The sequence below is a fragment of the Plectropomus leopardus genome, chromosome 15 (assembly GCF_008729295.1).
Source record: "Plectropomus leopardus isolate mb chromosome 15, YSFRI_Pleo_2.0, whole genome shotgun sequence".
Classification (NCBI taxonomy): Eukaryota; Metazoa; Chordata; class Actinopteri; order Perciformes; family Serranidae; genus Plectropomus; species Plectropomus leopardus.
The window spans coordinates 32,426,777-32,454,115 of NC_056477.1; the positions used below are offsets into that span (position 1 = coordinate 32,426,777).

A 27,339-nucleotide genomic window follows, 5' to 3' on the forward strand; every position below is an offset into this window, starting at 1 on the left:
CCCAGAGAATAAGGACTGGCAGTCTCACCTCCGCTACATTAGTGCTCAAAACCGGAGCCCCCCAGGGCTGTGTGCTCAGCCCCCTCCTGTTCACACTGTACACCCATGACTGCACTCCCAGACATCAGGAGAACTCTATTGTGAAGGATGCGGATGACACCACCATCATTGGCCGTCTTACAAACTACGATGAGAGTTTATACCGGGAGGAAATCAACAATTTTGCAGAGTGGTACACAGTGAACAATCTACTGCTCAAAGTCAGTAAAACCAAGAAGCTGATTGTTGATTTTAGTAAGAAGGAGGCAAAGACACACCTCCCTGTCTACATCAGTGGAGCTGAGATGGAGCAGGTGAACAGCTGTAGGTTCTTTGGAATTACTGTCACTTAGAACCTATCTTGATCATCACACATCACCACCCAGATTAAAAAAACACAGAAGGGGTACCTGGTGGATCAGTGGATAGAGCGGGCGCCCCATGTATAGAGGCTGTGTCATCGCTGCAGCGGCCATGGGTTTGATTCGAGCCTCGGCCCTTTGCTGCTTGTCATCCCCTCTCTCTCTCCCCCTTTCACATTTGTGCTGTCCTATCAATTAAAGGCAAAAATGCCCCCCAAAATATCTTTAATAAAAAAAATATAAAGTAAAATAAAAAAAAAAACAGAAAAGGCTCTACTTCATATGGAAACTTAGGAAGGCTAAATTATAGAGCAAGATCCTGGTTAACTTCTACAAAGGAGCAATAGAAAGCTCATTGTACTTTCTGTTCCAGTCATTAATGGTAAGTGGCATAGGTCACTTCAAGATGTTAGAGCATACTGAGGTGGAGATGCCTATAGCGACCACTACTTAACGCTGCCACCATCAAGCTCACACTAAAGAAATTGGTCCGACAAGGTTAGCGACAGAAGATACTGGACATTGCTTAACTCCACTTTGTATTGGAACTCAGAAACTGCTTTAACACACTAGATGCTTCCTCTAAAATCGAGGAAAACCCACCATTGACAATAAATGGAATACTATCAAGACCATATACTCTGAATCAGCACAAAAAGTCCTAGGCTTCAAGCAGAAAGGGGGCAACGAATGGATATCAGCTAACATCTGGCATCACGAACCGGCATGGTTAGCGCATGGCCCAGGACAGGAAGGCTCTACAGCGGGTGATTAAAACTGCCCAGAACATCACCGGTTCCCATCTACAGAGCATCATTGACCTCACAGAAGTGAAGCGTCTGCACAAAGCCCAAAGGATACTGAAAGACAGCAGCCACCCCAGCCACAGCCTGTTCACCCTGCGGCCATCTGTAAAAAGATACAGAAGTATCTGCTGCTGAACAACCAGACTACAGAGCAACTTGTTTCCCCAGGCCGTGAGATCCAACTCCTCCTTCAATGCCAAAAAGATGCAGCAGGGTTTTGGATCAACTTTAATTTCATTTCTTCTTAAAACACATTTAAGAAAAATGAGTATAAATCTACATTGTACCTTGTACCTTGTCATAGTGCCCGCCCCTCAATTTTAGTAAAGGGACATAGGCCAAACTAAAAACTCAAAGTACATGGTAATTAATTTTTCCACAAGACGGTTTCTGACACTGAAGGTAGTTCTCATAACCCTGATTGTTCAAGTGTTTGTTTTTATTATAAGTTTGGTTTTAATGACTTATTAAATTATACAAAAGGCGACTTATCTGTGGTGATTGGCAGCTGTGTGTGCCAATCCATACACTCGCATTCAATGGGGCTGCTTGCGACTGGTCAGATGGGTGTTTTGGAGGGGAACTCTGCCAATGCAGATATCGCAACTGTGCAGAATCCAGCTCTCAATGATGTCACCCTCACAAGATGACAATGCCCATATCTCAGATATTTTAACTTTACTAAAGCAGAGCAAATGTACGTAGGGGCGCACCGTCCATCTTTATATACGTACAGCCTAGGTTTGTGACCATTGCTTGAAACCAAAGCTGAAATTCAGTCTGAATCTTTTTGCATTTTATCCCTTTTCTTTCAAATAGAGATGTGCCATTTCCCCATGTTGATGCTAAGACCTACTGTTGGCCTGAGGGGGTGGGCCTTCCATGTGGTTGGCAGCTGCTGCTTATCAACAGCCATAGCATCTCCTCAGACACCACTTTCTTCACAGGCATGGGTTACTGTTACAGCCCCACGGACATGATCATTAACCTGTCTCTGCTCAACCTGCAGCCTCAAAGCCAGCATTAGATTCCATTTTGATTAAGATAAGCACAGTCTTCAATTCCATTTTTTTCTTTTTTTTAAATTATTCTTATGATTCTCATTACTACTACTGTCCTCCATAGTTTAGTTTTATCAATTTTACTTTGGCTCTCTTTCCCCTGGTCACACCTCACTTATAGCAACATTTTGTTGTACAACTTCACACAGACTGCGACATCCACCCTGCAAGAAGGAGCGCTACCGCAGGTCATTCATCCCATCTGCAATAAGACTCTATAACATCAGCATCACTGGCTGAATAATTTGCACAACAAATTTTTGTAAATTCTATTCTCAAATCCATCTTTTGTGTACATACTTATTCTATTACTTACTTATTATTATGTGTACATACCTTATTTCCTCTATGTACATACTTATTTTATTACTTATTTATTGTTATTTGTTATTGTTATTTTCTTTGTTACATTTCACTTTTCTTTTTTCATGCTGCTGTAACATTTGAAATTTCCCCCAATGGGGGATCAATAAAGGAATATTCTATTCTTCTATTCTATTCTATACAGAAAAAAACAAAGCTTTGGGGTTTTTTTTGGCATTCATTAATTCTTTCATTCATTCACCCACCCAGTTAACTGGATTACTAAACAAATCAACAAAAAAAAAAATTTACATTGAAAATTACAACAAAAAAGCTGTAATCTTTTCATCTTGGGACCAAGCGCACAACAAACACATTGACAGGTTTTATCGATTATTCTAAAGGTCCTTAGGTAGGTCCTTCTAAACTATAAATATACTCCCAAAGTACCTGCTCTTTGCACTGCACCAGGGCTCTCTGGATTTCATTAGGATTGAGGGCATGAGCGTGAGGCAGACAGCTCAGGGCCAGCTCTGCTGCCGCCCGCACCATGTTGGGGTCTCTGGCCCGCGATGCTCGGTCAGCAAGGGATGCCACCTCTGGAGGGGTGAGGTGACCGTCCCAGCACTCTACCAAAATGTTGAGGGCAGCACTGCCGATCTCCATGGCCTGGCCTAAAGAAAAGAAAGAGTAAACAGAATGTGGGCAGGAAGGAAAGCAAAGAAAGAAGGGACGCTGTATTTGAAAATCTGGGTCTTCAAGTTTCTGTCGAACTCTTCTCTCACACACACTACCCCTCACCAGTGATCCAGGACACATGTGAGGAGTAGGTCCTGGACAGCCAGTTGGGTGAGACAAAGTTGTGTAGGCCAAGAGCATAGAGGCCAATCTCAAAGGCACAGAGGTGCAGGTTTCTGTGGGGCCCCTGGTGGCCCCCGCTGGCTGACGGCTGGGTGAAAATGGAGGTGGAGGAGTTTCCTCCAGCTTTGATCAGCACCGTTTTGGCCAGCTCAAAGTAAAAATGGGCTGCTGCCTCTGATGGCTGGTTGGGTACATGAGGGGCATGGCACTCTGGACGTCGCCCTTTGTACCTGAACACAGAGAAATATATGACATGTGAATTAAGATTAATTTTCAAAATGAAGAGACAAAAAATAGATTTGTTTTCAAGAAAAACTCTTACATTCCATAAATAACTAGAAATACCACCATGTGGTTGTATGCCTCTGAGCACCAGTCATGTTGCAAGACAATCTTTGGGCACCAAAGATTAGCATCACCAGTTTGGTATCTGTCCAAATGTCTCCCTTTCTGTTCCTGACTTAGCCTCCACCCTCACACTCAGCACTGGCTCCTGAAAAGGCTGCGTGCTAAGCCTGCTACTGTACTCTCTTCCTACATATGACTGTTCACCTATAATTGACACGACTGTGACTGGACTTATCTCGGGGGATGATGAGTTGGCTTACCAAGATGAGGTCCACAGACTGATGCTGTGGTGCTCTGCAAACAACCTGTCACTGAACACAAAGAAAACACAAGAACTTATCCTGGACTTCAGGATGTGCAAAGCTGACCCCCCCCGTGTCTGGGAAATTGGTGGTGGCCTTCTACTGCTGTGCTATAGAGAGAATTTTAACATACTGTCTCATGGTGTGGTATGCAGGCTGCTCAGCAGCACAAAAAATCTTTGGATGCCCTCTGCCCTCACTCCAGGACATTGCTGATGCCAGCTACCACTCCAGAGCAAGAAACATTGTCAAAGACTCTTCTCAGCCCGGACACCACCTATTTGACCTTCTTCCCTCAGGTAGCTTATACAGGTCAATAAAATCACGAACCACTAAACTTAAGAACAGTTCCTTTCCAGTTCCTTTCCAAGGCCATCCACTCTCTCAACCAACACACATAATGACTCTGCAAGCCATTTACTGAGAATTGTGCAATACATGTCAATTTATTTATTTTACATATTTATATTCTATACTAATGCACTTTTCCCCTGCCCTTGTTTTATGACTGTTTTTTATGTGCATGTGTTTTCAGTGTGATTATATTATTTTTAAGCACTGCTGGGAGGGGCACACACAATTTCGATGTATTTTTGATGCAATGACAATAAAGGCATCTTATCTTATGACATTGAGTATTAACCAGAAAGGTGTTTTTGCAGAATATTATGATGTGACACTTGACCATTGACCAGTTGGATATAAAATCTCAGAACTTCATCACTATATCCTATTAGACGTTTGTGTGCAAATTTGAGTGTATGAATTCTTAAATTATGGCCAAAAACATGTTTTATGAGATTTGACCTTCCACCACCAGATTCTAATCAGTTCATCTTGAGTCCAAGTGGAGAAAACTCCCTTGAGGTCAACTTCAAAGATTGCGTTCATGAGATTGAAATTTTAAGTCATAGTGACCTTGACCGTTGAACACCAAATTCTAATCAGCTCACCGTCGAGTCCCAGTTAGGCTTGGTATACATTTTTTGATATTGGCTAAACCTCACAGAATTTTACCGGGTTATATGGAATATGGTGTGCGGCACTAACCCCCCTTCCCATCAACTCTGGTTTGGTCAAAATAATCCCTTAATTCACCGGTTTAGATGTGAAAATAAGATTTTGTCCCTTTGGTGTCTCTGCTACTGCAGGGACAACACGGGCTGTTGTTGACCTGCTGCTCACAGTCTTGTCTTGACCTCCAGTGGCACACGATGCACACTGCATTTAAAGCATCCTCATTAAAGCCTCTCCAGTATGAAATTAATAGAAAGATGAGGGTGCTGAGATGAGATGAGATGAGATGCTGAAAATAATTTATTAACTCTCTTAATTCTTCATCCTTTCCCCCCACCACAAATACCTTTACTAGAGTAACTGAATCCAGCAGGTCAGTTATTGATCACATAATTACAAATATTCGCAATACTTTTATTGAGGTATAGTATTTTCAGGTACTACAGACCGCTCTCCCCTTGCTAAAATGATTGATGATTCACATCCTAAATCAAAAATTAATCATAAATCATGGCTTACTATAGATTTCTAAAATCTGTATATAAAAAGAACAAACTTTCTTTTGTGTTGTTGAGTGTTACTTGAACAGCCCAAGATTACATAAAAATAATCAGATACAAAATACAGAAATAAGTTTACATATGAAATACCAATGAGTATGCGAAGATTACACCGTGCTGATTGAAGCTTCTCAGGGTGATCAAAAGCAATCATGGAAAGTGCTTAACAAAGTCCTCACCTAAGGTCCTAAAACCACTGTGTTTCCTGGCACCAAAATCAAATGCCATGTCAGAAATGCCAGCAATGATCTTAACATTACTGATTCTTATATCGGATAATGTTAGCAATTTTATCTCCATCTACTAAAATGCTCATAGAAAATAAGCCAACCAAATGGTTCGTTCAGGCAATAACTTAAAGGCATTTTTTAAAAAGTCAATCTTTTTGACTGATGGATATGAAGTCTCAAAAAACCTATTATGGTGTCAGAAGCACAGCGCTCACTTGGTTTGGAAGCTATATGTATGGGAAGGATCAATTTGTGTGATGTAAAGGGTCACAAATCTCAAAGTAAATCCCTCAAATATTGCATCCCCCAAGAACCCATTTTTGAGGCTGCTACTCAAGAAACTCCTCTAGCATTATTAGTGTTATTTGCTGTTGACACAAATTTATTCTTATCACACAAAAATCTAAATGATCTGCAAAAAAAGTGTTAATAAGGAACTGATTAAAGTAGATATACAGTTTGAATGCAGCAAGTTATCCCTAAATAAAAGCAAGACAAACTTCATTATTTTAAGTTCCAATAGAAATCAATGTTGAAGATTTTGTATTGGAATACATGGTGAGGTTATTGAGAGTGAAGTCCACCAGATTCCTGGGGTTGCAAAATGTCAAATTGAAAAATTGACAAAGAAATTATCAGAACATATTGGCTTATTCTTCAAGTTGAGGCTCTTATTTTCACAAAGGCACTTTTAACCTTATACAAGTCTTTATTTGAGCCTCATATAAACTACTTTACCTTTCCTAGTTATCTTGTGACATTAAAGACTCTATAGAAGAAAGTAATTAGTGCCATGGTCCCTGGTAAATGCTCCTACTGGCCTTCTTTTTCATAGTTACAGTCTACTGGAGCTAACTGATTGTTGTATCTTTCACAATGCTTGCATAGTGTATAATGTTGTATTTATGCTCATCAACATAGGTGACCTCATTCCAATTGAGTTTTCAACTCATACATGAGACCAGAAAAAAAGCATCTTATAGGGGGAAAAACATGTCAACTTAAATGTACGAGCTTTAGTGTGGTTGGCAGGGGTTCACAAGTATGGAATGGGTTTGATAACAGCAAGAACGTTTACATGCACACAAAAAAGACAATCATTATCTGATTTAAGGAGTTATCTCACTATTCAAGTGGTCATGTAAACAGCATAATGCAATATGGTTTATCAGGAGAAAAGCCATTATCAGATTAGGAAAAATCCGATAAACACACGTTTGTCCAATAGTCTGTTTTATTCGGCGCATGTTTATTGTTAATCTGGTTTCTTTTTGTTGTTTGACATCTGCACATGTGTTGGCGAAAGCAGAAGTGTTGAACAATCATGTAATGCAGTGAACGACTTTGACTCTAGAATACAACTGAGTGTTTGACAACCAAGTTATACACTCACTGGCCACTTTATTAGACACACCTGTCCAACTGCTCGTGAATGCAAATTTCTAATCAGCTAATCACATGGCAGCAACTCAATGCATTTAGGGCTGTAGACATGGTCAGGACGATCTGTTGCGGTTCAAACCGAGCATCAGAATGGGGAAGAAAGGTGATTTAAGTGACTTTGAACGTGGCATGGTTGTTGGTGCCAGATGGGCTGGTCTGAGTATTTCAGAAACTGCTGATCTGCTGGGATTTTCACGCACAACCATCTCTATGGTTTACAGAGAACGGTCCGAAAAAGAGAAAATATCCAATGAGTGGCAGTTCTGTGGGCGAAAATGCCTTGTTGATGCCAGAAGTCAGAGGAGAATGGCCAGACTGGTTCGAGCTGATAGAAAGGCAACAGTAACTCAAATAACCACTCGTTACAACCGAGATATGCAGAAGAGCATCTCTGAACGCACAACACGTCGAACCTTGAGGCAGATGGGCTACAGCAGCAGAAGACCACACCGGGTGCCACTCCTGTCAGCTAAGAACAGGAAACTGAGGCTACAATTCGCACAGGCTCACCAAAATTGGACAATAGAAGATTGGAAAAACGTTGCCTGGTCTAATGAGTCTTAATTTCTGCTGCGACATTCGGATGGTAGGGTCAGAATTTGGCGTCAACAACATGAAAGCAGGGATCCATCCTGCCTTGTATCAATGGTTCAGGCTGGTGGTGGTGGTGTAATGGTGTGGGGGAGATTTTCTTGGCACACTTTGGGCCCCTTAGTACCAATTGAGTATCGTTGCAATGCCACAGCCTACCTGAGTATTGTTGCTGACCATCCCCATCCCTTTATGACCACAGTGTACTCATCTTCTGATGGCTACTTCCAGCAGGATAACGCGCCATGTCATAAAGCTCGAATCATCTCAGACTGGTTTCTTGAACATGACAATGAGTTCACTGTACTCAAATGGCCTCCACAGTCACCAGATCTCAATCCAATAGAGCACCTTTGGGATGTGGTGGAACGGGAGATTCGCATCATGGATGTGCAGCCGACAAATCTGCAGCAACTGCATGATGCTATCATGTCAATATGGACCAAACTCTCTGAGGACTGTTTCCAGTACCTTGTTGAATCTATGCCACGAAGGATTAAGGCAGTTCTTAAGGCAAAAGGGGGTCCAACCCGGTGTGGCCGGTGAGTGTATGTGCTTCTGCGGCGTTTCATGAGCATGAAACGTGAGACAGACAGACAGACAAACAGAGCGGAGCTTCTCCTCAAAGCACCACAGACAAATATTCAGAGATGGAAAGTGACTTCTTTAGACTTCTACTTTGTATTAGTTTCAGGTTTACTCAGACTTTGGATGGAATTATTTAGAAAAATCAGGACGCATCGCTCCGTGTCTCATGCAGCTGCTTGTGCTGAGCTCTCAGTATTATTACCAGGGGCAGATGTAGTAATCTGGGGGCCTGGGGCCACAGGCACATTGCATTATTTTCACCCTTTCTCTAACTGGGAATGTTGTCATGTTGTTGGCAGCTATAGAAGAAGTAGGCCTACACCAAAAAAATATTTCCGAGTAAAATGATTAATAGCACACAGCAGAGGCTGAAGTCATATGCATCATATACTTATTAAGCTCAAACACACCATGGTCAAATGACACTGTCAGTGAACTATGAGGGTAAAAAACAAAAAACCAAACAAAACAAAAAAAAAGCAATAAGCAAGATAATAAGTTATTAATGGTAATCAAGGTAAAATGTTCAATTAATTATTATACTGATTTTAGGTATAATTGCCTAGCCCTACTTCATGCTAAATGAAATGAAGGATTTGAACATCCTTCATCTCCTGGTTGGGAGAAAGTATAGAAAAAGCTTCACAAATGCACCCCGAGACATCCTAAAATTCTCTTTCCATTCTGTATCAGAGAACTCCTTGAGCACCACACACTCCCACTAGTTCTTACTCCGAATGCACTCCAGCAAGCATGGGTTTTCCGTGCGAGGGGAGGAAGAACTACGCTGAGACCAAGAGCAGATGCTTAGTGTAGAAAAGCTTGTCGTCGTTTTCTACTCAAAGAGACAATGCGAAGAAAGCCTGCACCATTTAGCAAGAACAGCCCTGACCAGCTGCGAAAACAAGACAAGACGTTTTTTTAAAATAACAGGAAGTTTGGGTTTTACATCATGAACTTGGATAGAAATCCAACTAATTGACTCAATCATGTACACTAGGTTTTTCTGATTATTGCATGACTGAAGCGCTTGTAAACATGTCAAATCATATCATTACCATTACCTGATTATTCCCAGTAACCGGATTATTGTGGTCATGTAAAGATGCTCAAAAATGTCTTTATTGTCATTATCTATTTTACAAAAGAGCTTTAGGCAGCAGTTATAACAAAAATATGTCAAAGCCTTATTGGCCGGGGACTTCTAAACCAGTTACTTTCAAAATCCATTTACATTGTACTGTTATGTCCACTTGCCATATGTCTCTATTTATGGTATCTTACCTATATAGTAGGCATGGTGCTTAAGACTGATGGAATAAATGTCTTGGGACCACTGAGATGCTAGCATTATAGGGTGAAGTTTTTAGGTGTTTGTATAGTCTAAAGAGTTTTGTAGCTGTAAATGTTACAGTATAATCTATGCACTGATCTGTGTCTGACAAGCTTTAGATAGCTTATTAGGGTGTCTGTTTTCATATCTTAATTATGTCTCATGAATTCTACTCGTATCTTTGAACTTTTTTGTGAGTAGGAATAAGTTCAACTGAAAAAAAACGAACTGCCTAAACATTTTTCCAACTACGCTTTACCTTATCTCTCATCAGCCTTTTTACATTTGGACTGTACTGTTTCCAGAGGCCTCGTGTTTGTTATCATAAGGCCGCTCTGTGTTTGACTTTTCTGTTGCACTCATGTTTATTATCTGTCTCCTTTGATTGGTAAAAAAAAAAGTAACGCTATTATAATTTCCTCTCTCTTTAGATGTTACATATATAACTAATTTAACAATTTACTAAAAGTATAAGAGCAGCAGACATCTAAAGAGTTTTAAAACTATTTCCATCATATGACAACCAATTTATCACTTGTCAGATGACAAAATGGCCAAGATTTCCTGCAAACCAAGATCATTGAGGAATTAATTTTGTCTGGTGCAGCACATTGCTGAACAGCATTATATTATTACTATCTCTTTGGCTTTGATAAAAATAAATTTAATGTTTGTGCCTCAAAAGTCTCATTGTGAACTGTTGTGAGCTGTGCTTTTGACAGAGGTCTGTACTTCAAAGCCCTGAACATATTGTTTTACAAGCTTCTCTGAGCTTCCTCATGTGTAGTCACACATCCATAGTGTAATAAAAATGGTCTCTGTCCCCTGACCACTTAAATTATTTAAATCTAAAATAAACAAAAAGGGGAGTTGTACTTGAAAATCTAATAAAAACTAACATCTCTACTGTAAGAGAACATTATAACAGGAGAATTAAATGTGGACTTTTTAACATCAGATCTTTATCATCTAAAGTTCTTTTAGTTAATGATTTGATATTGAATAATCATATTGATTTCTTCTGTCTCCCCCTCCCCTGGACCTGGTTGTGTCCTGATGGCCTGAATGAACCCACTCCTCCCTGTCATATAAATACTCACATTCCGGTTTGATTCACATTTATTGATTTATATGATTTGATTCAATCTTAGTAATAGATCCTAGACCTAAATTAAATTATAATTCATTTGAGGGGTTTTTTCTTAGTCTCTCACACCCAACCTGGAAAACTTTACGGCCAATACTATTTGTTATAGTGTACTGCACTACCGCCCCATACTCTGAATTTCTATCTGAATTCTCAGAGTTGGGTTCAAGTTTAGTTTAAGTTATTATTGTAGGTGAATTAAATATTCATGCGGACATTAATAATGATAGCCTCAGAGTGTACATAAACCCACTCACTGTTTTAACCACATCCTAGATCTTGTTCTGGCATACAGCATCAAAATTTATGATTTAATAGTCTTCCCTGAGAATCCTGCTTTGTCTGATCATTATTTAATAACCTTTGATTTCTTATTACTTGATTACATGCCACTCAGCAAGTTACTATAATAGATGTCTGTCTGAAAGTGCTGCAGCTAAATTTAAGGAATTGATTCAATCAGCATTAACTGAGAATGCTTATACTAACTTAAGTCCCAAAGTGATTATCTTGTTGATAGTGCTGCTGGCTCACTGCGATTAAATCTTGATTCCACTGTACCTCTTAAGAAGAAAATAGTGAAACTAAGAAAATTAAAGCTGCAAGCAGCGTTGAAAGGGCCCTTGGAGTGAGATATCTCACATGGTGTAGTATTTCCAGCATCCAATAATTGGCACTGGAGGGCGCATGAATTACCAAGTCACTTTGGTGTACATCATTTGAATAGAATAGAACAGAATAGAATAGAATGCCTTTATTGTCATTGTACAACAAAATTACGAGTGCTTCGTCTGATCAGATGCAGTAGCATAAGAGGACATGCAAATTAAAAAAAGCACTTTTCACATATTTGAACAGCAGACACAGTCATTGATTAGCAGACACACTCAGACATAGATTAGTATAAATATTTGGAAGGGAGGCTGGCTTTGATGTAGTCAGCTATGAGCCTTTCAAAACACTTCATAACTGCAGATGTTAGTGCTATGGTTTTGTAGTAATTAAGGCAGCTGACTGGTGGCTTTTTTGGGTACAGGGATGATGGTGGCCGACTTCAGACAGGAAGAGATGGTAGCTCGTGCCAGGGACAGGTTAAATATCCTGGTGAGGACTCCAGAGAGCTGGTCAGTACAAGCTTTGAGTACTTTGCCAAGTACTCCATCAGGTCCTGCTGCTTTCCTGGGATTCACCTTGTTCAGCACCTGGCTCACATGAAGTACTTCAAGTGATGAGATTATGCTGGTGGACTGTTTGGGGCCTCTTTGCCTCAAAGCGAGCAAAGAAACGGTTAAGCTCCTCTGCCAGGGAGGCGTCAGCACCAAACACTTGCCATGGGTTGATGTGTGAGAGATGGTCCTCCACCTTCCTCTTGTAAATCTCTTTAGCAGCTTTGATGCTTCTCCTTAGGTCTGCCCTTGCCATGTTGTATTGTTCTCTGTCACCAGACCTGAAGGCCAAGTCCTGGGATCTCAGGAGGGCTTGTATGTCCCTTGACATCCAGGGTTTCTTGTTGGGGTAGACCCGGATGCGTTTGTCAACAGTGACAGAGTCAGTGCAGTTCTTGATGTAAGCTAGGACAGTCTCAGTGTGTTCCTCCAGATCCTGCTGATCAAATATGTCCCATGATGTGTGCAAAACAGTCTTGCAGTTGTGGGAGTGCTCCCACAGGCCAGGTTTTTATAGTTTTTATTTCTGGTTTTGTCTTGCGTCTGAGGGGTGTGTATGCAGGAAGAAGGAGCAGTGAGAGGTGGTAGGACAGGCCTAGGTTGTGGGGAAGGCTACTGGTCTGTATGCATTCTTCAGGTTGAAATAGACACGGTCCAGATTGTTCTTTCCTCTGGTGGAACATCGTACATATTGTACATTTTTGGGGAGCACAGTCTTTAAACATGCATGATTGAATTCCTCTGCTACAATGTGAGCTCCGTCGGGATGGAACTTCTGCTGTTAGTCAATGATGTCCTGCATGTGATCGAGAGCTAAGCTAGCGTTAGCATCTGGTGGAATGATTTGTAGACCAAACCATGTAAATATCATGTAAATCAAATGATAATTAGCTGTCAAGGCTTACTTCCTGTTGCCAGTAGGTGGCGCTATCACGACTAATGCATTTTTAATACAGATGTGTTCAGGGCAGGACCCCTATCAAACCTATGATGTTTCAGGCAGATCGGGTTTGGGGGGTGGGTACAAGAGGATTTTTTGTGCATCTGGGCATGAGACATAAGTGTACTGAATTTTGTAACTGTAGGCGAAATTGGCCAATGTGGCTACACGCTAGGGGGCGCTGCAAAGTCATTTTGCCACACCCATTTCCAACACCACCAAAATACAAAATTTTGGTGGCGTTGCCAGAGCAAACTATTACTCATCATTAATTGAGGAAAATAAAAACAATCCATTTCTTTTCAACACTGTAGCCAGGCTGACACAGAGTCACGGTTCTATAAGAGGATTTTATTTCCCTAGCCCTCAAGCGATGACTTTATGAGTTTCTTTGATGAGATAACTATAACTATTAGAGAAAAAAACCATCAACTCCTGCCCTCAACCTAAATGACCTCAAACAGAGGAAATTTAGATACGGCTGTAAGGCCTTGAATTCACTTTGACTGTTTTTTACCCAATCAACCTTCACCAACTAACAATTTCCTCATCCTAGCCAACAACTTGCCTGTTAGACCCCATCCTGACCAAGCTACTTAAGGAAGCTTTAGCCTTAGTTTACAATTCTTTATTAGCTATAATTAATGTCTCTATTAAGAGGCTATGCATCACAGTCCTTTAAAGTAGCTGTCATTAAACCTCTTCTAAAAAATCCCACTCTCAGTCCAGAGGTTTTAGTAAACAATATACCAATATCTTATCACCCCTTTCTCTCTAAAATCCTTGAGAAAGTAGTTGCTAATCAACTGTGTGACTTAATTCACAATAATAGTTTAAGGATTTTCAGTCAAGATTTTGAGTGCATCATAGCACAGAGACAGCACTGATTAAAAATACTAATGACTTATTGATCAGGAGGACTTGTAGCCGTGCTAATTTTATTAGATCTCAGTGCTGCATTTGACAAAATCGACCATCAAATCTTACTACAAACACTGGAACATTTAATTGGCCTTAATGGATCGGCACTGAGCTGGTTTAAATCATACTTATCAGATCGTTCTCAGTTTGTTTATATTAATGATCAATCCCCCTTGTATACTAAATTCTTTTTCGTAGTGCCGCAAGGTTCTGTGCTTGGACCAATCCTTTTCACTTTATCTATGCTTCCCCTAGGCAACATTATTAAACATCACTCCGTAATTTCCAATTTAATGCGGATGATACACAACTATACTTATTGATGAAGCCAGATGAAACTGATCAGTTATCTAGACTACAAGTGTGTGTTAAGAACATAAAAGTCTCGATGAGCCACAATTTCCTGATGTTAAATTCAGACAAAACCGAAGTTATTGTACTTGGATCCAAACACCTCAGAAACTCTTTTTCTAAGAATATATATTTTTTTAGATGGCTTTGCCTTGGTCTCCAGCACAACTGTAAGGAACCTCAGAATTATATTTGATCACAATTTATCTTTTGCCTCTCATATATAACAAACTGCATTCTTTCACTTACATAATTTTGCAGAAATTAAGCATATCCTGTCTCAAACAGATGCAGAAAAAACTGTGCATGCATTTGTTCCTTCTAGGCTGGATCATTGTAATTCTTTATTATCACATTGCTCCAACAAGTCTATAAAGACTCTCCAACTGGTCCAGAATGGACCATGTTGACTCAGCATTTGATTCTTGTGTGTAATGTAGCTACTAGGATCGTCAGACAGGGACAACTGTTGCTTCTCCAGGGCTGCTATCTTCAATGTCTGTTACCTTGTCTTTGTATTTTTTCTTTTGTATTTTTTCTATGTCCTTTTTTATGCCTGCAAAACCAATTACCCTTTGGGGACAGATAAAGTTAAGGTTGAAGTTGAGAATGCTGTGGCATTTGTACTAACAGCAACAAGGGAAAGGGATCATAATTCTCTTGTATTAGCTTATTTGCACTGGCTCCCCGTAAAATCCAGAACTGAATTTAAAATCTGCTCCTTACTTACGTACATAGCTCTGAATGGTCAGGCTCCGTCATATCTTTTAGAGCTCATAGTTCCCTATCATCCTTCAAGAGCACTGTGCTGAAAATGCAGGGTTACTTCTGGTTTCTCAAGTCTCCAAAAGTAGGATGGGAGCCATAGCCTTCAGCTATCACGCTCCTCTTTTGTAGAACCATCTTCCAGTTTCAGTCCGGGAGGCAGACAGTCTACACATTTAAGAGTAGACTTAACACTTTCCTCTCCAACAGAGCTTATAGTTAGGGCTGGTTCAGGCTTGCCATGGACCAGCCCCTAATTAGGCTGACATAGGTCTAGTCTGCCGGCAGACCTCCTATGATACACTGAGCTCCTCTCTCCTTCTCTTTCTCTCTCTTCATCTGCAAACACTCACTTCCTATTACTGCATGTCACTAACTCAGCTTCTTCTCTGGAGGGTTTGTGCTCCCTTGTTTCGCAGATTTCTCGGATCATGGCTACGCCTGATCATGGTCATGGATGTGCTGATGCTGTGGTCCTGTCTGTGGCTGTGCCTGTGTCTGAGTCTATTCAATGCCAAATTCTACTAACAATAATATATATTTCTATTACTATTGTTGTTTTGTCATTGTTAACATTATCGCTGCTGGGCATCTCTCCCCCTCTCTTTCTCTTTTTCTCTTTTCCTCTCTCTCCTATTTATCATTTTGTCATCATTTTGTTATCCTCCATGTGCGATTGGTGTACATATTTGTTTGTACATATTTATTATACATATATTTTTCGAGACTGTTGAGTTGTTGGCACCTTGTAACTTTATGTTACTATTTTTATATTTGTAATTATTTTTTACTATTGTATTGTTCTTTTGCTGCTTATCCTGTACCTCATAGCTGCTGTAACACTGCAAATTTCCCCACTGTGGGACTAATAAAAGACTATCTTATCTTATCTACTGTAATTTAATTTATTTTACAACATCTAATGCATGTCTGTCCATCCTGGAAGAAGGATCCCTTCTCAGCCGCTCATCCTGAGGTTTCTACCACATCCCCCTGATATAGGGTTTTTTGGGGGGAGTTTTTCCATAGTGGATGTGAGGGTCCAGAGGGATGTCATATGCTGTAAAGCCCTCTGAGGTAAATTGTGATTTGTGATTATGGGCTTTCTAAATAAAATTGACTTGACTTGACTGTTCACATTTGGTCTAAATCAGCATTCTGGAACAGTTTAATTACAGGTCAGTTTGGTAATTTTGCTTAAGTCAGGCTTCAAGCAATGAACATCACTTTTAATGAGGTGGATTTATAGTTGTATGTTATGGCGTCATGATGTGGCCACATGGTTTTGCCATGGCTGATGTGCACCTCCTTAAAAAAAACTACCTACACATTGGGGGTACAGTAGCTACAGATAAAACTCTTTGACACCACAAGAGTTGAGCTGTGAATAATCAGATTTCACTACTTAATTTTCTAATGGAGAAGCCTTAACCTTAATTTAATTTCTTCTTAAACCACATTGACAAAATGACAAATAAATCTACCTTGTACCTTGTTGAGAGTAGAGAAAACATTATGGAAGTTAAGGATGGGCTCTGTAATATTTTCTTTTTCAGCAACACACATCTAGCAAATACATTTTCATCACATGCCTTCTTCTCATTGCGAACCCAGGTCTTTGTCACAGTGAATGTAGGTAGGTAATGAGAAGGAGAGAAATGTGGAAGTTACCTGAATGTGACTTCAGTTCTAAAAGTAGGTTCGTAGTTCACCATCGCCCGGTATCACAAAGTTAATAAAAGAATCTTAACACAGTTACTGCAGGGTATAGGATTTAAAATAAGGACATGGCCTGATCATGTAGTATGGCACATCTGTCTATTGTTGTAGTTAAGGCTGTACCTGACTCAGAATTTTGCAATTTGAATCAGATTTGGCTGTTCTATACGAACATTCGATGATCAGTTTTTTTATTTTTTAGATATATAAAATTAGAATAGGCTAAGAGGGACATTCAGTGTGACAATGGCATTCACTTATTATTCACATATTAAACAAGCTAACAGTGCTAATGATGGGTCGTAAGTGCACAAAAATACGTTTTGCCAACACTAGATATCAAACAATAGCCACAGTATCTGATTAAGTTTCTGTGTGATGTAAATTCACCATTTCTAAGCAGAAGAGAGAAGATATTGCCTTACAATAAGGAGTCTCTCTTTGTCCTAGTGCCGCTGCATCACATCAACTCCAGCTTGTATAAAAAAACTATCATAAAACTCAAGGGCACTCACTCCACAGCAAAAAAAACAAAAAACAAAAACGAAACAAAAAAGAACTACTGCAAAATTTGAATTTGATTAACAATTGCTTGGTTGGCTACAAATGATATATAAAACATCTATCACAAGAACAGGAGTAACCGGTACCCTATAGTAGAAAAAAATAGAAGAGAATATTTAGTATCTTTTGATTATTCAAAATATACAAGGAGTAGAGATTGGAGATGAATAACACAAAATGGCAATGCATGGAAATTATATAATTCTCTACTAAACAAATGGAACCCAGTCAGTTATGGAAATAATGGATAAAATCAAGCAAAACTTTGGTTTATCTTGGTATAACTTCAATACAAGAAATCATTAAACAAACTCATATTTTCCAAAAGAACTGATATAACTGGTGGTAAGAGAGATAACATTTGTATAAGCACAATAAGAGCGTAGGTAAAACTTCTAAAAACTATTTCAAAAAGATTGGGTTTATTTGAATCGCAAAATACCAAAATTTACAATCAAGTTTGATAGATGACACATTCAAAATATGGGCCAACATAGAATTGACCAGATTTAGCCAGGTGATCACAAATAAGGGGGTGAAAACCCATGGGAATATTGAAAAAATATTTAAACTTCCACATGCTCACTTTTATAAATACCTACAAGCAAGAAGCCATCTGATAATATATATAGCCAACACAAATAATAAATTAATCTCTGAATGTTTTAGGACAAATATATAGAATTATTTAAGGCAATAAACAGGAGGAGAAATGTTAAGTAATGATTAATGACATCTGAAACATGTCATGTTCAGCTTTTGTGCCTAAAGTCTGTTTGGAAACAGCAGGGACATATAAATGAACTGCAATAAACTTGATCATGTGTGCTTTTAATACCTTCTGTTAAACAACATGTCCATCTGACATTTTATAATGCCTAGTCTCACCAAGGAAGTCATTTTGGTGAAAGTAGTGCAAAAGTAGTGCAATGCATTACTCTACATCGATAGTAATACTGTAATATAACTTATTACTTTCAAATAAGGGTAACAAAAAGTTATATATTACATTTTAAAAGTAACTTGCTCAACACTGATAAATAAATTACTACAGAAAACAGTGTTGGTAGTGCTGTGTGGCAGTCAGATAAAGCTGTTCACACAATCCTGTCCCATCCATCATCTGAGGACTTGCATTGTTTGTAAGACGATCTGCAAACTGGCAGTGTATGGATGTTTAATTATTGACTTCAGAAGGAAGGAGGAGGTCTCCCCAGTGGTAATTAAGGGCCAGCAGGTAGAAACTGTCCAGTCGTACAAATATCTTGGTGTCTACCTGCACAATAAATTAACCTGGAGTATGAACACTGCTGTTGTACTCAAGAAGGTTAAGTCAAGGTTATTCTTTTTGAAGGAAGCTTACATTCTTTGACATGTCTTTTATCAGAGAATCTTAGCTCGTGTCCTAATGGCAACTTCACTACAGATGATAAAAACATGATCAATAAGATAATCAGAAAGGCTGGCTTGGTTATTGGCCTTACTCCAGACTCACATGAAACCATTGTAGCAAGCGAAAAGGGGTTACACTAAAAACAGTTGTGTGTATTGAAAGCCATCCATTACACTGTGTATTGTTAATGGACTCAGAAGCTAGGCAATTCAGGATGCCTTAGTGTTCTTCTGAAGGTCTTTTCTTCTAGAGCTGTTGAATTTTTTAATGAATACTTTTAGATGTAGTCTCAGCTGAAGATGAAGTCTCAAATAGCTTTTTATTGGTGTTATTTGTGTGTTTTACATTTGTTTTTGTACATAGTGTGTTGCCTGTGCGAGTTGTTCCTGGTGGAAACTCAGGAACAACACAAGTTTTATTCATCCCCCATTGGGGATGAATAAAACTTTCTAATCTAATCTAATCAAATCTAATCTAAATTTAGTTTAACAATTTATATTGTGTGGTTTCAGCTAACATGCCTAAATCAATATCTTAAGTTATTTAACACTAACCTGTTCGCGCACCTTTGATTAGTATTATATTTCATATTAGTTGTATAATAACTATTACTTCATATTTGTCATATCAACTGTCATTTTACATTTGTAAGTATGTATAGTAGAGTTGTGTCTACTTGTGTGTTAGTTTTACAAAAAATAAGTATTCAAGTAACTTCATAAACGGAATCCCAATACTCCTGGATTTATCTGAGTACATATGTAAAGCTGACTGGTTAACTGGACACAAGGAGCTCTAGTGAGTGCAATCCGATGTAGTTGTCAAATTGCATCAACTTTGATTTCTTTTAAAAAGGTCATTGTTCTAATGCTAAGCAATCTAACCAACTAGAGGGTTGGAAACAAACAAAAAAAAATGCTCTTAGAGGCTGTGCCATCAGTGTGTGATTGTGTATGAAATGAATGTATAAAAAAAAGTAGCAGGTCGAACCTTGTTCGGTAGCCTCAGCCACAAGTGTATGAATGTATGTGTGAATCACTGAATATAACAAGTTGTGAGAAAGCACTTTGAGTGGTCGAACAACTAGAAAAGTGCTGTAAAAATGTAGGTCCATTTACCATTTATGTGCAGTCCACGTTTATATATTACATTGTTGTGTGAGTAACGTAGCTCCTTTGGGATATAGTTTAGTACAGTGGAGTAAGTGCATGGTTGAGAGAGAGAGAGAGAGAGAGAGAGAGAGAGAGAGAGAGAGAGAGAGAGAGAGAGAGAGAAAGAGAGACAGAGAGAAACTATGGATGTGCTCAGAGCACACAGATGCTCAGGTGTGTTGGTGTTGGCAATTGAAGCAGAGAGGAAACTGGCAGTAGAACTGTCAAGTAGTTTTAAATGTATGTAGGTTTTAACTTAATTTTTTTTAATACTTAATACGGGGTAAGTCATCATGGTTACATTTGATGTTTACAAGGTCAGAATGTTCTACTGTGACTGCAAGATTTTACAATTCAATAGCTCAACAAAGACATGTTATTCATATCAATTCATGCATCAGTTCATGTAGTTTTAACATTAAAATGCACGATAGAACAGTGTGTATGCTGACCAAACCCAATGTTGTGTTGCTCATATCATAGAATGATTTATTACTTGTGTATAGTAAAAATACAGAGGATAAGAACTTACTCAACTTATTCCATACAGAATTGTAGCACTTGTCTACAAACAACAACTACAATTATATTATTTTCCCATATTGTTCAGACCTTGTGTAAATCCAGCTTCAGCCTCCTTCATAAAATACCCAGCTAGTGACCAAGGCTTGACAGGCAGTTGACTTGTGTGATGTCTGATGAGGTCCCAAGTAGACTTCTGTCAGCAGTCAGGCTTTATATTTCAATTCAATATGTTGTGGGTAATTCTAGTAACATGGCTAGTGTACCTTTATATGTCTTAGTAAGCTGATGAAGAGGAAGTCTGTGCTTACCTGCTGGTGTCGGTGTTCTTAGCCCTGGCCCCGCCCCCCGCCCTGCGAGAGCCGCTGGAGGAGGAGGAGCCGAGTGAATCAGAGGATGAACTGCTGATGCTGTCACTGTCCTGGCCCCGCCCCCAAGATGTTGCTGCCCAGCCGCCCCGGAGCGGCCGCCGGCTGAGTGTGGGGGAACTGTCTGAGGTTGTCTCTGGGGCACTGCTGTCAATACTTGCCATGCCTGTCCAAACAACATGCACATCACATTTACATCTTCATTGTGTGTGCTTGTTGATTATTTTATGTGGAGGTTAAAGTGACAGTAAATTGTGTTCTGTTTAAAGAACATTGACATTTCTGAGTTTACCAGTGTGTTTCTTCTTCTGCCGGACAGGTGAGCCCCAGCAGCGCTGGCTGTATCCACAGCGTGCCCCCAGTGCCAGACGACTGGGCACTGTGGCCTCGAGCTTAAATGGAGCAGTTTCATTCTGCTGGTTATTTGATAACGAAGGACCATCTGACACTGCAGGGAAAGAAAATGTGTTAGCATAGTTTGATTACCTAATGCATGGTGACATTGGAAATCTAAGTTTCATAAATGTAAACCAAGTCAAAAAATCTAAACTCAAGTCAATATCAATTTTATATTTGATTTGAAGATTCTCTTATTACCTTTAAAGTAATACATGGGCTGGCTCCTAGTAAGACTGTTGAAAGGCTGTTCCCCAATGAGCCAGAATATCTGATAACAACAACCACAATTCCTAAAGTTGGGATGCTGTGTAAAATGTAAATAAAAATGTAATGCAATGACAAATGCAAATGCAAATAGTGCTCCACCTTTTTTCAATTGAATACAGTCCAAAGGCAATATATTTAATGTTCAGACTGAGAAAGATCTTGTTTGTTTTTTTTTTTGTAAATATACACTGATTCTGAATTTTATGCTTGTAACACGTTCCAGAGAGTTGGGACAGGGGCATTTTTACCACTGTGTGGCATCACCTTTTCTTTTAACAACACTAGTAAGTTTTTGGGAACTTAGGAGAGTTACTGTTGAAGTTTTGAAAGTCAAATTACTTCCCTTGCTTGATATATGACTTAAGTTGCCTGACAGTCTGGGGTCTCTGTTGTTATAGGGCCTGTGCCCACCTACCTTTTTTTTTGTGTTCTTCAATAGTTCCCTATGAGAGGCAGGCATCTGCTGCCACATGCGGTGGCCCAGAAAAAAAAGCGCTGCGCCCTCCTTTTTTTTCAGAGCGTTCTGTCTTTTCTGTGCACCCACTCCCTGTGCTTCGAGTTGAAAATCTCTGAACTTTTTAGCAAGGCTACTGTCACAAAAGTGACAGAGGGGGCTGTCTGTAGGAGCAGATCAGCCGGTGGACACTGGGTGTTTCTTGATGTGTTACGCTTTCATCACTGCACCATTGTAAGCTTGTCGTTCACTGTGTAGTCTTCCCTCTGTTAATGTAGCATTATGTTAGCTTAATAGCTAAAGCTAATGTAGAGGTATTGTCATTGAAACAAAACCCACATGCAACACGTTGTTAAAAAAAAAAGAAAAGACAAAACGCGCTCTTTTATGAACCCATCAGATGAAGCTCTCGAGCACCTTGCCACCTGTTTTCTGCTGAAGAAAAATGCTAGGCCCTTACTTTGCACTTCATAATACACTACATACTATTTGTTTAATGGGAGACAGGTCTGGACTGCAGCAGGTTAGTCTAATAGCTGCACTCTTTAAGGACAAAGCCACGCTGTTGGAACACGGGCAGAATGTGTCTCATTGTCTCTCTGGAATAAGCAGGGACGTTCCTGAAAAGACGTCATCTGGATGGCAGCATATGTTGCCCCAAAACCTGTATGTAGCTTTCAGCATTCATGGTGCCTTCACAGTTACCCATGATGTTACCCATGATGACATGGACACTCATACAACCCATTCCATCACAAATGCTGGCTTTGGACTTTGAGCTGGTAACAATCTGGATGGTCCTTTTCCTCTTTAGCCCAGAGGACACCAAGTTCATGATTTCCAAATTGCCTTTCATCCTTTCATCCCTCCTTTCATTGCCGATCATGAGATTATCACCTGTAAGCAATTAACCTTTTTACCTGTGGAATATTTTATTCTATATTAAGTTTTTTTTGACATTGCATTAAATCAGAATGACTGTATATTTACAAAACACAATAACTTTTTTTCAGTTTGAACATGAAATATCTGGTCTTTAGACTGTATTCAATTGAAAATTGGTGGAAAAGGATTTGGAAATCATTACATTCTATTTTTTATTTAAAGTTGACAGCGTCTAAATTGTTTTGAAATTGGGGTTGTATATGAAGCTGCTGTGGATGGTCTAAAGTATACTAAGACAAAGCACCAAGAAAGGGGGTGGCAGGAGTGGAGGTTCTCACCATGCTCCCTGTTCTCAGCAGTGCTCTCTCCTGCTGAACTGTTCTGTATTCGGTTAAGATCAGCCTGTTGTGCCACCTCATCACCAGCCACTGCCGCAGCAGAGGATGAGCTAGAAGAAGAGGCTGGCAAAGTGGTTGCAGATGAAGATGAGGGTGTGTGTTTTGGAGACACCCCCAGCAGCCCCGCTCACCCCACTCTGACTGGCGGCAGTGTGTTTGGACGGGCTGCGCTGGCTGCTAGCAGCTGGCTTGCTGGAGTAGAAGGAGCTTAGAGTTTGGGGCTTGTGGGTCTGACTTTCCCTGTCCAACAATTTATCAAGTATCTGAGGATGGAAGGAGGAGAGAGAGAGAAACAAGAAGTGACACAGGAAAGAGACAAAAGTCTTCATTAAAGAAACAGGATGAAAAAACTTTTCTTCCTAAACTCCACTCTGGGTTACAGAAGACAGTATAGCAAAAACAGTATGTTTATTATTGAGTTTTCTTATTTTACACAATAACAGTAGAAGACAGACACATGAAACTAGTAACAAAAACAAGCAAAAAACAGCTCAGATCAAGAATCTTATGTAGACGGTTACTGGAATCAGCTTTTGTTGCTGGTGAATCTTATCTTGCAAGAAGGTTCAGGCAACTCCTTGCAAAATAATAGTAGAAAAATCAGGTCCAACATAATTCAGATAAGGCAGCCAGGTTTATAGAACTGATCTACAGTAAAGTGCAAAACTATTCACCCCCCTGTGGCATTTTTGTTATTATATACGTATATACGTGTATATATATATATATATATATATATATATATATATATATAATATATATATATATATTATATATATATATATATAAGGCGTCTCTTTTTCTCTTCTCACCACTTCTTTCACGTCCACTGTTTTTGTCTTTACTTTAGAGGATAGACTGTTAATGCAAAAGGGAGAGACAACGGAGGACAGCCCTGTCTAGTCCCTTTATTCGTAAAAAAGCTCTTTGATCTGAACCCATTAGTCATAACTGCAACTTGAGGGTCATTATATAAGACTTTATCCCATTTCACAAAATTATTACCAGGACCAAATTTTTCTAATGTGTAAAATATAAAAAACGCTCAATTCAGTCAAATGCTTTTTCTGTGTCTAGAGAAGCACTAGACCATCTATAGAGTTTTGTCCAAAAAAACCACTTAAGAGATGTCTAACATTGTTAGTTGAATTTAGTTCTTTTATGGTATTCTTTAATTAGTATGGGCAAGAGGTCCTCTAAACAAGTAACTATAATTTAAGAAGGAAATTTTTGGTCCACATTTAAGGAGGAACAAGACTCCGAACATTTTTCATTTTTAATATAAGTGAAATATAAGCCTCCCAAAGAGCTGCAGGTATTTCTGCAGTATAAAATGAATGAAAGAACATTTCAACTTACAATTCTAAAAGTAGGTCCGCTAATTCCATAAAAAAATAGCTGCAAAACCCATTAGGTCCAGGTGACTATCTTTAATGGCATTATTACATCATCTCTTCTAATGGGGCCATTGTGAGAAGACTTTTCTGTTTTTCAGATAATGCTGGGAGATTAATATGAGGAAGAAAATTCTTCCAATAATTGGGGTACATTACTCGACTGTTCCTAAGAGTACAAACTTGTGTAAAATTCTTGGAGTTAGTTGTTTAACAACTTATTTTCTTGCGCGTTGCCCTTAGCATTACCAATACCTGATATAGCCAAAGACTCTACTCTTTCCTTTCTTTGCATCTTCAGTAAGGAGACAATTTATAGATGTTCTGGGCGCAGGTGTTTTTTCCCATAAATAGGTGACTTAAAGTTTATATAAGCTTTTTCATTATCTGACTTCACCCTCTAAAGACTTGTTTTCCTTGTTTTCAGCCCCCCCAGTGGCAGAATAAGATATAAGTAAGGGATTATCTTTGATTTCAGGTTGATGGTTAAAATGCCTTACATTTTGTGGAAATATGAGCTGTGAAGTTTTAAAGAATTCTTGTATGAAATTCTACTGTCAAGATCCATTTACTGAACCTTCAAGATTTATATCCACAACCATAGTGGCACTGTTGTGTTAAAATGCATGCTCTGCTGATAGAAAAACAAGCTGTTTATCAAATCCCAGATCAAGCAGTTACACTGGATGGGGAGACATTGTTGGGAGCCATAAGGACTCTGATGCAAGTTCACGTTACCGTTAATCCCCAACCTTGTCTAGATCTGTCAACTCAATAACCATAACAGCAACGCTGTAGCATGTCACAAAACTGACTGCTATAAGAAAAAAAATACAAGGGCAGAAACATGTTCACAGGAAATGCACTGAATTCAGGTGAAGAAGAACCTTAGTTTATGTCTCTTATCTATGCAAAAAAATATTTTTTCAACATGGTAAGTATTTTACTTCATTTTATGGGATTGTAAATCCCTCATATATGCATATTGCAGAACATTTGTGACTATATGTCTATTTTTATTATTATGACTGTAACTGATTGCAGTTCTGTTGATTGATTGCATTCTATATTGTATTGTATTTTGTATTTCTTTTATCATTTGTAAAGCACTTTGTGAGTCCTCTCTGTGAGAAGTGCTATAAAAACAAAATTTACTTACTTGCTTACTATATATTCCAATTACAAACTCTTAGCTTAATTTCCATTATTTCAAAGTGTTAATATGAAAATAAGATTAAGAATATCCTGACAAACTTCATTTAAAAAGCAGAAACATACAATGACTGAGCTGTGTAAAAACAAAGAAACCAAACAAAATATCATATAGAATAGAACATAGGGGAAATGGAGGAATATCCCTCCTTCATGCAAAAAGCTGAATGAAAAGCAAAAAGCAAAAAACCATGACTATTTAGTCACATTTTGCAACCAGATGCACTACTGCAATTTGCAAATACTGTTAATATATATGATCACAGTGAATGAATCCTCAATGTCAAAGGCGTTCTGGTATCCTTTTTAACGGTCTGCTAACGCTAACATCCAACTGCTGACCAGAACTTCAAGTCCACAGCAAAAACACTGACACATCCAGCCCGAGACGAGCCAGGTCCTTAAAATGAAAGCTCCATGGGTCTCGCTTTGATTTATTTAATTATAACAATACTTTTTAAAAATTTCATTATAAAAGTACTATATTTAACGTCCTTATAACTATATTTCATTAAATATTATATAACAGTAGTGTTTTAACTTTATTGTATGACAGTAGCCACTTTTACTTTATTGTAAAGGCAGTTCATTAAATTATTTTGTATTTTAGTAGTTAACATTAGTTTAAAGGATATTTGAGAAAAATATCAAGATATATATTGTTTAGCACGATATAGCCTTAAAATAACGCTAAATCAATTTAAAGCAATATTGCCCAGCCCTACATCACACCACTGAATATTATGCCAAATTAACATAGGATTTACCATGGATCACACTGCTTTAAACAACAAGGTAATATTTTGCATTCTGTGACAATAATTCAGACACAAGTTGACTGACGCAATTCTCTTAAAGGGACAGACACTCCCTCGAGTTAGGCCAAAATGAGAGGGAGGGTTATTTTATAATTTATTTTGTGAAAATAGGCTACTGTGAGCTATTTGTTTATTCATAGTTTCAAGCACAGGGTATACATTGGATCGATTTTAATAACTTTAAGAAAGATGTGCAATGTGCAGCTGTGTTATCTAGGAAAATAGAAGTTTCAGATCAGACTCAGTATCGGCAAGAAATATTAGATGGCTCTGATGGGGACTGGGAGCAAGAAAACTGATCAGGACATCCCTACTAGAAACATTAGATAATGGTTCTCCACGCACCCCTGATCTGTTGTCCTATTTTTAAAGCCAGCGGGCATCTGGCACATCTGAACACATCTCAGTTATCAGTCAGAACTGTTCAGGAAAAACAAAAAAACTTTCCAATTTATTATCAAATGGTTAGAATTACAACAGTAGTGATAGCTACCTTCTTTAGCTTGCTCTGGTCATCCTTATAGGTGATCATGAGAGCCAGAGCCAGATCACCTTTCACTCGTCTAGTTCCTTCACACAGCAGAGGATGCTCCGCCTCACTTACTGTGGTCTTCATACCTTCACACATGCAGAGGGTGGCGACAAGCAGAGATACCAGTGT

At 38.9% G+C, this 27,339-nt stretch overlaps 1 protein-coding gene across 1 annotated transcript in view; it reads right to left on the reverse strand.

The window, feature by feature from the left end:
* LOC121954428 (zinc finger SWIM domain-containing protein 8-like) overlaps positions 1-27,339 on the reverse strand; it is an 89,528-nt gene that overhangs the window by 19,097 nt on the left and 43,092 nt on the right. Inside the window, 7 exon segments of the mRNA XM_042501922.1 lie at positions 3,022-3,245; positions 3,373-3,662; positions 20,795-21,017; positions 21,144-21,299; positions 23,195-23,357; positions 23,359-23,517; positions 27,172-27,296. Coding sequence (XP_042357856.1) covers positions 3,022-3,245; positions 3,373-3,662; positions 20,795-21,017; positions 21,144-21,299; positions 23,195-23,357; positions 23,359-23,517; positions 27,172-27,296 — 1,340 coding nt within the window.